Genomic DNA, 14,411 nt, shown 5'->3' with positions numbered 1-14,411 from the left:
GTTAGAAATTGGTAAGTATGAAGTTGTGGGAATTAGAGACATGGCTGCAAGAGGATCAGAGCTGGGAAGTGAATATTCAGGGGTATATGTCCTATCGAAAAGATAGACAGGTGGGCAGAGGGGGTGGGGTAGCTCTGTTGGTAAGGAATGAAATTCAGTCCCTTCAGGGTTTGAAGGTAAAGAGACTAGTGTTTTCAGTGAAGGTATCACAAAATGCTGGAGTAACTCAGTGGGTCAGGCAGCATCTCAGGAGAGAAGGAATGAGTGACGTTTCGGGTCGAGACCCTTCAGATCAGTCTGCAGTTATTTTCCTCGTGTTTTCAGTGAGCTCATGGCAGTGCATTCTAACTGTACACCAGCATTGTTTACTATAGGAGATAGATATGAGCCAGGCAGGGAGTAAGGACTACACTGGACAAAGTCTAACCACATCTCAATCATTCTTTAAAAGACCGCCAACTGCAGCAACATGTCTGCAGCTTAAGTGCACACTTCACTTTGATTAAAGGTGGCCACTCCACAAAAGTCTTTTTAAAAAATGATGAAAACCCACAAATAGTTGGCACATGGTCAGCATGTTGATACACTTGCACTGTATAAACGTGTTTGACAAACTGTATGCTGACAAATGTATCCATGACAATAAATGATGCATTGACATTGGGAAATTGCAACAACAAACGGATACACTGGATCGTGACCGCACCACAAATGGTTACAATGATATGATGTATACTTTCCAAAATATGGTCTACCAATAATTTGGTATCCGACTCTTTGAAGATCCTAATGGTTCAGCAGCTGGCTCATTCATTAGTGTGAGATCATGTATGTGGCCAGAGTGCTTGGACTTTTCAGAAATTTCAAAGCAGTAACTTGCTGGGGCTTAGTTTCCTGCTCCTTTACACTCAACAAGTGGAAAATTTATTACACTACAGGTTGAAATTCACTTGTCTAGTACCCATGAGACCTGGATCGTAGAATTTGCTCCGAATCCCCTGTGTAAACATATGCCTATCCCCTTGGCTGGCAGTTCGCTCTGTACATCTCTTTAAGTGCTCGCCCACTGTGAACCAACAGCCTGCAAAACATTGTCCTTGGTAAACAAGTTTAGTTCTCTGTGTGCACTTAAGAGTGAGAGAGGGAGAGATAGTGAATGAGAGATTGTGAGAAAGAGAGACATTGTGAGGGTATTTTCCGTTTTCACTTCAGAATTCCTGCAGCTGCAGTTTTTTCAAGCCTCACAGCAGAATAGTCAGTTCCAATACAAAGGGAAAAATCAAGTTACCTGACATTGTAGAATTTGACAGCAAGTTGCAATGACTGCCATGTGCCCTGATGCAAGATGAAGTGTTCTTCCACTGGCTTGTATTAGGCCTCGCCGAAGCTGTGCAGGATGCCACAGCAAGATATGTTTCAGTGGAAGTGGGATAGTGGATTGATGTCACAGGCAACTAAAACCTTGGTTTTGCCCTGCAGCGTGAACAAAGGTGCTCCAGACAGCAATCATCCAATCTGCGCTTTTTTCCCCAATACGGCGGAGGTTACAATATACAACACTGTGATATGCGAAATAGGAACGTGCAAGTGAATTACTGCTTCATCAAGAAGGATCAAGAAAAAGAGAACGCGTTGCGTCTTCTCTGGTTGCACAGGGAAGTGCAAAGAAAAGGGAAGAGGTTTGTGGTGATGACAAAGTGTGCCAGGGAGTCTCAAAATGAATGTTCCCTTTGCAATGCTGAGGATTCTGAGAAAGCAGAGGTAGGATTCCCCTCGACCCCATCCCACTCTGACCACAGCGTCAGTGCCTGCTGCCTCGCCCACTGGGGCCCAACGCAAGCTCCGAGGAAGAGCAGCTAATCATCTGTCTGGAGACGGTGCGAGTGGAGTAATAGCAGGGAGGTGGTTGGGGTGGGAAGGAAGCATGCAAGAGCAGGTGAGCACCGATAGGGCGGGCTACTGAAGGAGAGTGCAGATGAGCAGAAGGACAGAGGTAGAGAGGTGTAAAGAGAGCCAGACTGGGGAGGGAAGCAGAATAATGTGCCCTGGTATCCTCAGCTTCTATACAAGAAAGCACACTGCAGCTCATTTGACATCTTGTGTTGTGCAGCGCCCGACCGCTATTGAGCAGGTTTATAAATATCGGCTCACCAGCTTCTCCAAGTTCTGCAGTCCCAGTAACACGCTCAATCCCCATCATACACCCAATGTATGTACTATATACATTGGAAAGGGTTTAGGGTGCAAGGAGATTAATCACTTTCACAGACTTTAACCTGCACTTTTAGCCAGATTGTTTATGTGCACGGTCCATTTGGAGTTCGGGTCAACAGTGACTCTAGGACGTTGATGGCAGCATTTCATCAATCGTTATACTTTTGAATGTTAAGTGTAATTGGAGACATTTATTGCTTAGCGCATTTGTAACTTGAATGTTACTTGCCACTTATCAGCCCATGCCTAAACGATCTAGGAATGTTAGTGTGCAATGCTTCATTTACTAGAAGTAATCTTTGAAGAAAGGTCCCTATCCACGTCCTCCAGAGATGCTGCTTGACTTGCCGAGTTACTCCAACACTGTGTCTTTATCAGTCACTCTTTGTGAGCAAGTTCCTTACTTCATTCTGAAATTTCCCTGATACTTTAATTAATGCCGAGGAAAATACTCAGGTTCCCCAATATAAATGTTAGCAGTTCCTTCGCCATATTCAGTGGAAGTTCTTGACCTTTGTTTTGATAATATAATGGTCCAAACATTGTAATCAACAACTGGTTCACTGCCAAAAGAAATCTCCAAATAATCAAACTAGTTTCAGTTTAGTTTATTGTCATGTGTAACGAGGTACCGTGAAAAGCTTTTGTTGCATGCTATCAAGTCAAAGATAACTATACATGATTGCAATCAAGCCCTCCGCTTTGTGAAACACAGCCAGCATTGGGAACTGGCAAACTTAGGAGTGACCTCGGAGTAGATTTATGTTCAACAATGAGGAAAATGCCTCTTTGCTGATTTAGTTTAGTTTAGAGATACAGCACTGAAACAGGGCCCTTGGCCTACAAGTCCGCACCGCCCAACAATCCCCATACATAGCACTAATAACACACTTGGAACAATTTACAATCTTTTACCATAGCCAATTAACCTACAAACCTGTACGTCTTTGGAATGTAGGAGGAAACTGGAGCACCCAGAGAAAACCCATGCAGTTACGGGGAGAATGTACACACTCCGTATAGACGCCCCCTTAGTCAGGATCGAATCCGGGTTTCTTGCGCTGTAAGGCAGCAGTCTACTGCTGTGCCACCCCAAGGTCTCAAAGGAAATATGGTATACTGGTCTGCTTGCTGGATTGGAAAAAAGATTCCCAGCACAGGAGCAAATAGGACAACAAATTAATGCTGGACTGACACTGAGATACTCGTTTGCAATTACAATTGCCTTGTCTGAAATTCTTCTCTTTGCACAAGGTTTAAAATGACAAAATATAAAAACTTATAACTGACAAAATGTATAAACCTACTCAATAGTGGTAGGGTGCTGCACAACGCAAGAATATAAATAGAAAAAGAGAAAAAGGGATTCCGACATCTCGCACAACATAATTTTTGTCGAATTGCCCCTTTAATGATTTCCAGGAAGATATATTTTTGCACTGAATCCAATTGGAAACTGTAAAAATTGAAAGGGATGAGACTTAAGCTGATCACTATTGACCTGCCTGCAAAAAAGGAGAGATTTCTCACGTTCTGTAAGCCTTGTTAAATAACCTTTAAGTGTTCTATTAGCAGCCTACTATTTGGGGGCGTGGCTGTGTTCTGCAGCTGCGACTCACCGGCAGTCTCTCTGTCTTTTTTTTGTTTTTTGTCTATTGTCATCGTTTAATGTACGTTTTGTTCTATTTTTAACTCTGTGTATGTGGGGGGGTGGTGGGGGGGTTGGGGGAAACCTTTTTTTCTAATCTCTTCCTCAACGGAGATGCGACCTTTACCGTGTCGTATCTCCGTTCGCGCTACGGCCTAACATCGTGGAGACTCCGGTCGCAGGGCCTGGACTTACCATCTCGGAGGCTTCGGCCATGGGCCCTGCAGACCGCAACATCGGGAGTTCGCAGGTCCCTGGCTGGCGACCGGCTTTTGGGAGCTCCAGCCGTTGCAGCTTCGACCGCCCCGAAGTGCGAGGTACGATCGACCCGCTCGCAGGCCCTTCATCACCCTGCGTGGCTCGGCCGCAGCACTTTCCATCGCCCGGTGGAGGCTCAGGACTTTCATCGGCCTGCTCGGCTCGGCCCTGGGATTTTCCATCGCCCGGTGGGGGCTTCAAAAAGTTGGGAGCCTCGATCACCTCGTGGCACCACGGGAGAAGAATGAGGAGGAGATAAGACTTTGCCTTCCATCACAGTGAGGGTGTGCCTAGAGCAATCACTGTGATGGCTGTTTGTGTAAAAATTGTATCTGTGTGTCCTGTGCTTTTTGTTGTCTACTGCCGGACCCTGACGTGAGAGGACGCTGGCGTTGTTTATTCGCCGCTTTTCCGTTAGGATAGTTTGTCTGTTTGTTTTTATGTTGATTGTTTTTGTAAAGCGCTTTGAGCACCCGATAAGGCGCTATATAAAATAAATGAATTATTATTATTATTATTATTACTATTTGAAGATTAGAGGATAATAAATACGAAACTTACTGCCCAATTAATTCTCTCTTGGTCTGTCAACATATTGCTGCGTACACTCTTAAATAAATGGTCAACCAGCGATTATCATTCAGATCAAACATTTGAATAAGAGCCACGGTAATAAATAATGGCACAAAGGGATAAATATAAGTCTTTCTGGATGACATTGATGAAATAATCACTTATCACTTCATCTCCCTGACAGTTTACTCTGTAAACTAGGAGTTAGCTTATTTATTTTCTTTTCTTCGGCAATTTGTTCCATACGTTCACCATCCTCTTTTCCTGGCTCTTACACCTTAAAATCAACAATTGCTCCAGGCAGTTAATGCCCTCTCAGTAAGGAACTCAACATTTGTTTAACTGATAATTAACAGATTAAGCAAAGGGATGGTGCCTCTGAAAATGGAACTGCAGCCTCAGATGGATGATTAAAACTCAAAGCTACAGTTTTGGACTGAAAGGTAAAATCAGTTTGGTTTAGTTTATTGTCACTTGTATTGAAGTACAGTGAAAAGCTTTTTGTTGCATGCTAACCAGTCAGAAGGATCTCGACCCGAAACATCACCCATTCCTTCTATCCAGAGATGCTACCTGTCACGCTGAGTTACTCCAGCATTTCGTGTCTATCTTCGGTGGAAAGACTATACATGATTAGAGTGCTATTAACCAAAGGCAAAACTATGTCAAAAGGCACCAAGCAATTGTGACTGCTAGCCCTGCTCCCAGATAGAAAAAGGTAGAAGTAAATCAGAAGCACAAATAGTGCTTGTTAATGAGTTATTTTTCTTTTTACAACATGATGTCAATTAAGTCAATACTGAGCAAATGGGATCTTTAACTACACATTTGAATGAATGGTTGTACATTAACTACCGTGCACTAGATTAGGAAATAATCTTTTAGCTAAGGCAATCAGGGAGCAGTGAGATTTTAAAGGGCAGGCATGGAGTTTTGCTTTATGCCCTTAATGCTTAGTTCTCAGTGAAACATAAAGCGCGCAAGAGAAACATATACTTTGATGCTATAGCTAATATTTATCCCTCAATCAACATCACTAAAACAGATGTGATCATTATCGTGCCACTTTTGTGCAATCCAGCTGTGCACAGATTAAGTATCGCATAAACCCAGACTGCAACAGTGACTGGATTTGAACGTAAAATACTTTACTCATTACAAAACGCTTTAGGACATGCACCAAATCAATGCATATTTGTTCTTTCACATTCATTCAAACACTGGGTTCTGAAAGTTTCAGTGGTCAGAAAACAGGCAATTAAGAGATATAAATGCAGCTCTGGCTAAGTATCCGGACATTAGAAACTGCAGCCGGATGTCCAATTTTAAAATGGCTAATTAAGATGCTTGAGAACTATGGATAAAGTTTCTCAGATCAACCTTCCTCCATCCCCACCAGTAAATCAAAATTAAGCTGCTCAAGGGATTTTACGATGCAGAAAAAGGGCTCGAATTTGCCTACAAGGCAACAATGACTATGGATCAAACTAATTAAACACCAACAGTATGTGTTAGCCAATATAGCAAGGTTAGGTAAAACAGAAATTTGACCACTACGTACTGCAGGGGGAAAAGATTCAAAGCCAGAAGCCAAATACTTTGAAACTTTACTTGAAAACAGCCATGACCAGAATCTACAAGGAATGGTAACAAAAGCCATAGGAGAGGGAGATAGTGGGATGGGGTGGGGTCATGACAGGAAAGCAGCAATCTAAGATAATAGATGGCTTGGGTACAGGTGAGGGGTTAGGTGTTTGGGAAGGAGACTGGAATAAGAATACTGGAGGCTGCTTGAAAGGTAAAGGTATAGAAAGGTTAAAAGATGAACGGTAACAGCAAAAATAATCAAGACAGCGGAAGGCAAAGAGAGGGCTACAGAAACCTGGAGGTACGTTTCTGGATTGGTATCCTGGGGTATAGAATACTGATCAGAAAACCAAGGTTGTTCATTACCACAGCAGCCAGCAAATTGACACTCCAATTATCTAACTCTGAAATAAACAAATTAATATCAGTAGCAGTGTCCATGAAGCCACTTCAATGTTGTCCACTAATATCGTTGAGGGAAATCTGCCCCAATCTTGGCAATTTAGCTAAATCATGGCAAGCTACATAATTTAAGAAAATGGGTAATAAATGCTGATCTAGCTGATAATGCCCATGTCCCATGAATGAACACAGAAGAAAACCACAGAACCCAAATTAAAATGCTTGCATATACAGACAAACAACAGTGGAGATATAAAATTATTGGTTAAAATGGAATCATGATATAATGGCATGTAATATTACCAATGCAAAACCTGGACGGGTAATATTAGTAAGAGAGAGTCGCAGACTTGAGAAAGGTCGAAATGAGGAAATGCTAAGGTACTATTTCAGTTTTCAAGTGTCTCTGGATGCCATGACGATACAGGATTGAAGGCAAGCAGGCAGAGGTTATTACCCAAGGAGAAATACAGCATGAATAAATAGTCAGCAAAACCTAAACAGCAAGTGAAGTCCAACACTTGGTAGGATCTTGAGAAAGTTTAGATGTTGTAATGGTCAGTCACTAACACATATTTTTGGAGTATTTCAGGGCGTACAATCAGGGTGCAGCAACTTTATTTAAATATGTCTTCAACCCCAACATTTTGGATGAAATTCCACCGAGTATGGACACAGGGAATTAGTGTATTTAAAAAGAACGTTAAAGGTTGAGGGTGAGAATTATTTTACACATTCCAAACATGTTCGAATGAGTTGAGAAGCAAGGCCCAAAACATGCAATAAATATGGATGTTGCAAGCTAACATTCAAACAAATTCGACTCTGCCAGCTCAGTTTTACTTCATGAAGTCCATAACATTCCCTCCAATACTGCACTTGAACAGCGTAATTATATGACAATTCCCTTATTTAAGGAGCAGGGAAAGTGATATCCAGTGAATGCATTTTACATTTTTTTGCAAGACTACCTTGCTCTGCAAGCACAGAAACACACACGAAATTGTGGTTTCAAAACCTATTTTAGAAAAGACTAGTCTGAAGAACGGTATTGAGTCACCCATTCCTTCTCTTCAGAGATGCTGCCTGTCCCACTGAGTTACTCCAGCATCTTGTGTCTACATTTGATCTTTATCTCATATCGATTATTGAGTCCAAATTGGTAGCAGCTTTCCCTTCATGTGACCATGAACAGTGACCATTTTCAAAAGTACTTAATTAGTTGTAAAGTGTGTTTTGGGGGGGGGGGGGGGGTACGGAGTTGGAATCCACTGTCACGAATGTCACTTCTGAAATGCAAGATCTTCTTTCTATTTCTCAACTGCATGTTAAAATATGTACTGAAAATCTAAATAAAACCGCATACTCTGGAAATCTGAAACAAAAATTGAAAATGTTGGAAAACACTACAGGTTAGGCAGCATCAGTGGATAGGGAAACAGTTAATGTTTCAGGTCCAGGACTTATATCATATCTAGGAAAGAGCTACACAAGTTAGTTCAAGTATCAGAGAAGGTGAGAGTGGGTTGCAACAAAGGGGATTTTCCTGTTAGGATTACATAATATGATAGTTACAGGGTTACTGGGCAGTTAAGATCAAATTAAGCTTTATTTGTGTAATGTGTAGCTAATATGTAGTTTGCATAGAAATTTTAATACTGTACCTTCCACAAAGTCATTCTCAGTGTAGGTATGCTTCTGCATTTGATTATCATCTTCTTCATCGTCATCATTGTCCTCGGCATTAGCATCCTCTTCCTCTGGGCTATTCAGCACCTCCAAGCCAGCCTCAATGGCTTCAGCAAAGTCATCCCTTCGATCTTTCCTCACCACTTTCTCCTCAGGGTGCCGCGTCAGGCCCATCTCTAGCTGATAAACTTTATTCAAAGTAAAGCTTTCAAAAGGCACCACGGCATACTCACTAGGCACCCGGGCGCCCATGCTAACCTCAGCTTTATCAATCTGAGAGTGCAGGAACTCCAGCAGATCATTGGGCAAGTTCTCCTTGCTGCTCGGTGCTCCACCCAAGGTTTGAGATGGCCCCTTTTTCTCTTGGACATTTTTCAGCTTCTCGCTCATTTCCTGCAGCTCCTGCTTCAGCTGGCTGATCTGCCGCTTGAGGCTTGCGGCACGAGTTAAGTAGTGCTCTTCCTGCTCCTGGAGGAGAGCTTGATAGTACTCTTTACCATACTGTTTGCCTGGAATGCCGAGGAGCAGGGGGTCATTGTCTGGCCGAGGGGTGCATTCCAACAAGTACAGTAGGGAGATGAGACTGAAAAACAGAGTGAGGCCGAGAAGCAGACGCCTTGTCCAAACTTTGATCAGTAGGCTTCGGCGAGGCATTACTTCAGGAATTATGGTGCACTCTTCCAAAGTTTATTCCAATCCAGCTATTTTCAAAGTAGCCATGTAGAGATTAAAGGCATAAAATGTCAGATTCTCACCAGTGGTTCCAATTGTGCTTAGAATTTGGTTTCTTCCAAGTTAGCAAAAACAAACTAAGCGGGTCCAATGGAGATTTAGGGTTTGTCTTCAGCAGTTGGGCCGTACCGGAAGAGCTTTGACCCAGCGAGAATTGAGATGTTTCAACAGTGCTCCAGTACAGACAACTGGTCCCTGGTTGAAGTTTATCTTTACTGTGAAATGCAGCTCCAGCCCATTCACAGTGAGGCCCCTTTTAGAAGCCAAAGGCTTTTTATGGAGTGACGCCAGTGCTGTTTTATTGGCTTTAGCCTACAGCCTATTTGCTTGAAGTTGAAGGCAGCAATTTCCAGTGAATTGGGTGCCCAAAGGTTTCATGCAGGCAAGGCAAACCTCAAAGGATGACTGCTGATCAAGAACAGGCTACTGAGTACTTTAATGCTGCTAATTAAACAGGTCAGAGCAAACCAGGGTTTTGAAAAGCAGCGAACACCGAATGAAAATAAAGGTCACCAGATTCCATCATGTCCAAAAGAAAAGGAACTTTACCGTGTTTGTTAAACAACCTTGATTTTGCCATTAATTATTCCTGGCATCGCAGTAGAGTGTCACTTGCTGCCTTTACCCAGATTTAGTTACTAGCTCTATTTGAATTAGTGACTTCGGAATCTGTCTCCTGAAAAGGGCAGAAAATAAAAAATAAAATTAGGCTAAAGTCTAAATGAAGACATTTTTTTCTTAAGTACAGAAAACAACATACATACTTTAACCAGCTATACAACTCATAACACTTAGATAACAAACAATTCAATTTGTAGAATATAAGGATGAGTACAATATAAAATAGTTGTAAAAAAGTCATTGCATTTTTATACAACACCCTTAATGCATGCAATCCCTCAAAGTGCTTCATGGCAGAGAAATCAAACTTTGACAGCAAACCATCTAGAACACTCAGAACATATGGCCTGCAGAAGGAGCAGATACAGGAGTGGGAATACGTGACGACTAATGGTGCAGCAATCAAAATCAGGGATGCACAACAGATCAGAAATGGTGGATTGTAAAGATCTTCGTAGTATGTTGGAGAGGTACGAGATAAGGAAGGACAGGATCTAAAGGAATTTGAGCATCTTGTTGTAACTTCTGGAAGACATTATCAGTTTCAGGAGACAATAATCATTGTTGGAATGAAACATTTTCACCATATATAACAGAAAGAGTATCAATAAAACTCAAAACATAAGTAGAAAATTAAATTTACAAGACATTTTTACACAACAATTAGTGTTGGTCGGAGTGGGCAAGTTGGGCCGCTGGGCCTGTTTCCACGCAATATGACTCTTTGACTCTAATTACTTTAGGGACAGTTCTAACTAGACAGAAATGTAACACAATGGTAAATTGCGTTGGATCCCCTCATGGACTCCAGTTTCGTACAAGATGCCAGAGTTTCGAACAAGTTTAGATGCCAGAATTCAAAGCAGAAGTGTATTCTCAGAAGAGGTTTCAACTTTAATCCTGTAATAAAGGAAACATCTGACACAATTTTATTTGGATAGGCAAGTACGATTTTCTCATTCAAGCTTATTTCCAAGAAAACAAGTTTCTTCTCGTATCAGATATTTTCAAACCTACAAATATCTGAGAACTCAAGAACTCATCCTGGATACTGATCCCTGACTCCTGGGGAGAAACTTTCATCTTCCTACAAAAGTCATCTGAAGATCTGAAATTAGTAAGGAACAACGATAATTCCCAATACTGGCGCCCCACCAGGATGCCACTTACTATACTCCCTACACATTCACGACTGTTCAGCCGATTTCTGCCCCAACCCAAGTTGACAGAAACACAGTAGGACAGATCTTGAACAATGATGAGATGGAATACAGGAAAGAGATAGAGAACTCAGTTACATGGTGTCAAGCCAACAATCTTTCCCTCAATGTCAGCAAGATGAACGAGTTAGTCATCAACTTCCAGAAACAAGAAGGAGAAAATGTACTAGTCAGCATCAATGCTGCTGAACCCAGAACATATTACAGTACAGCACAAGAACAGGTCCTTAGGCTCACAAGGTCTGTGCCAAACATGATGCCAAGATTAGTGATAGGCTTAAATAGCCCATCACTACTCTCAACATTAAACCCTGTTGTTGTGGAGTCCTCCAAAGGAATTTTCTCTCAGTTCATTATACATATGTATGTAGATAGCCCAAAAGGTTTCGGTACCACTAGTTAAAGAGATGCAGGCTCAAACATCAGTAGGACCTCGGGTGATGGGAGAAATATGGCTGTAGGAATACAAAATAATTATCTTGTGTCCCAGAGTTAATTAAATGCATTCTCATCCAAAAACAGATTTATCGTGACATACAAAAAAAAAACACCACTCACATCCATCACCTCAATTTTGAAACTAGGCAGTTGATTATGAAAATCCCCCAAGTATGTGGTTATTTATCATCACGATAGGAGTTTTGTCTTGTAATTGCAAAAGGCAAGTGATAACAATCTATTTATTTCAACTCTGACACAAACTTGTCTGTTGGTGTTTCCCTTCCTGTCAATGTCCTTTTTTTGCCCTAACACAAAAGCAGATTTGTAATTGACTCACTTAGTGTCAAACGAAGCACTATTTTGCAAAAGGAAGCATGTAATGAAAATAGATTATTCTTCTATTGCCATACAGAAGTGATGTAAATTGCCTTTAAATCACAAGGGTAAACTTCTGTAAATATACAAATCTGGAAGAGATTTACTGCTTTTATAAACAAGTCACTGAAAGTACCACCATTCAGCCCATCGTCCCTGTACTGTGTTTTCACATGAAATGATTACTCCACTCTTGCCTGCCTTTGAAATCATCTATCTTCAAATACTGGTTTCATAAGGAGGCAACACATTTTTGTCCCCTCAATAACTATACAGGAAAACATTTAATATTCTATTCATTCTCACAAACCTACTTCCTTCTTCAATTTTCCCATTTTTTTCAGTTGGAGCACAATATTACCTCCACACCCTAAAATCTTATGACTTTAATTCTTTTCAGAAAAACCATGAGAAATTTAAATATAACTAGACAAAGTGGACCCGTTGGGCCCAAACCTCTCCTGCATTGGAGCAGCACCCTCCCCTCCCCTCTCTCCTCAACCCCCCCTCCCCTCTCCCTTGTCCCCCACTCCCTCCTTCCCTCCTCCCCTCCTTTTAAACTTTAAAATGTGACTAACTTAAAAAATATAACACCGATTTCAATAAAACTACTTGCATTATCACTAAAGTGACAATGGTGAGTAAGGTGGGCCTAAAATTGTCGCGCTATCGTGTACCGTTTTGGCTTAAGTTCAGTCACAAACAAGATAACAAACGAGAGTTTTAGTATATAGATTAAAGCCCACATAATCTTGTGTAAAATGCCATGCTCCAATCTTCCAAAACCTTCTTTCAACCACCATTCCTCACTGAACTTCAATGAATCCTCAGAACATACATCCTGTGCCTATAACATCTTTCCTACATTGAAGTGCCCAAAGTGGCATATAAATCTTCAACTGTAGCTTCTCTACAACATAAGCTTTGGATCCCCACCCAACTCCAAAATCTTTCCCTTATAGATTTTGTATTTACTTTTAGGGAGTCATTCATTAGATTTTTTTTTAGTTTAAGTGAAGTTTATCTGATCTCCTTGGAAATTTGGTTGTGGACGCAAAACATCTCTCTCAGTCATCTGGGGATTTGAATCCAAGGTTCTCACAGGTTCCATTATTTTTATGGTGCTCTATTATATATGTTGAAGGTGAAAATTGAAACGGCTACTAGAAATAAATCACCATAGATTAAAAACCCCCCATTAAAATGCAACTTTCCATATGGAAACTCTGGCCCAAAATGGGCAAGTTCTTACCAAGGTCCCATAGGTAACTCTACAGGCCACCCTGCTTCGAGTGATTCCATGTGACCCTACACTTAAGAGATCCTAATAGATCTAATAGTGAAAGGCTTGGATAGTGTGGATGTGGAGTGGGAGAGTCTAGGACCAGAGGTTATAGACTCAGAATAAAAGGATGTTCCTTTAGGAAGGAGATCAAGTGGAATTTATTTAGTCAGAGTCCGGTGAATTTGTGGAATTCATTGCCACAAAAGACTGTGGAGATCAAATCAATGTAATTTTTATGACAGAGATAGATTCTTGATTAATACGAGTGTCAGGGGTTATGGGGAGTAGTCAGGAGAATGGTGTTGAAGGCCCTAAGTGAACCCAAGATCAGTGCAGATCATGATAGACCTGCATTCTCTGTCATTTCAACTTATATTCATGATAAGGTATTTTGTAGAAGCGTTATTCAATAACATTTAACTCGAAGGTAGGTAGGCTTTCAGAAGTTTATAGGAGAATTGGGTTGAAGAGAGGGAGTGGAGACTGCAGAATTTAGAGACTTAAGGCAACGGTTGTCATTGAGGAAGGAATTAAAATCACAATGAGCTCTTGGCCAGAACTGGAGAAGTACAGGGACTGCACTGTGCAGAGAGTGTTGTTGGTGCTCATCTGGTTCACTGATCTTGTTTCTTTCAAATAGTTCTGTAAATACCACTTTGCACAATGTCCACTTCTTTTTCGGGTAGCTTCTTGCAGTAACATTCTGCTTCATCAATTTTAATGAGAAAATCTGCAACTCGTTATTGTTTTATATGTGACCAAAACAAGGTACCTCCAATTACATTTTCAATAAACTATATTTGCCAATTAGCAAAAATAACATTCAGTAGGATTAAATAATTAAAGATGTTTCCTGACCTAAAGAATGCACAAAAAATGAAATAAATGAGAACAAGAGGCAAATCTAAAGACTGACTTTTTTCAAAAGTATGAGGTTTATTCAAACCTTCCATCGTTTCACAATACAGTTCTAACTGTTTCATGAGATGTTATGCAGAGGCACATGCATAACCTCCCTCTACAATACCAATCTACTCTATCTTAAAACTCTGCCCCCAGTCACTGCTCTTCCACCATATCCACAACTTTCCAGTCCACAGCACCTTATCACTCAACCAGAGGGGATACAACCATATCCATTTCCTCTTCCCTTCCCACCATCTAAAGCCCAAACAATCAATCCAGATGCTGCAGTGCTTCACTTTCACTTCTTCCAATATAGTCTACTGCAGTTGGTGTTCACAATCTGGTCTCCTCTACATTGGAGAAACTAAATCTAGATTGGGTGATCACTTTGTGTAGCACTCGCACTGATCAGCATGCCACTTTAATTCTCAATCTCAGTTCTATTCCAACCTGTCTGCAG

General features: G+C 41.1%; 1 protein-coding gene across 1 annotated transcript in view; it reads right to left on the bottom strand.

The window, feature by feature from the left end:
• csgalnact2 (chondroitin sulfate N-acetylgalactosaminyltransferase 2) overlaps positions 1-14,411 on the bottom strand; it is a 50,933-nt gene that overhangs the window by 17,608 nt on the left and 18,914 nt on the right. The window contains exon 2 of the mRNA XM_078428319.1: positions 8,347-9,779. Within this exon, the coding sequence (XP_078284445.1) occupies positions 8,347-9,025 (679 nt within the window). The 5' untranslated portion in view covers positions 9,026-9,779. The remainder of the gene's footprint in view (positions 1-8,346; positions 9,780-14,411) is intronic.

The sequence above is a fragment of the Rhinoraja longicauda genome, chromosome 35, assembly GCF_053455715.1.
Source record: "Rhinoraja longicauda isolate Sanriku21f chromosome 35, sRhiLon1.1, whole genome shotgun sequence".
Taxonomy (NCBI): Eukaryota; Metazoa; Chordata; class Chondrichthyes; order Rajiformes; family Arhynchobatidae; genus Rhinoraja; species Rhinoraja longicauda.
This window is presented reverse-complemented; position numbering and strand designations above follow the sequence as displayed.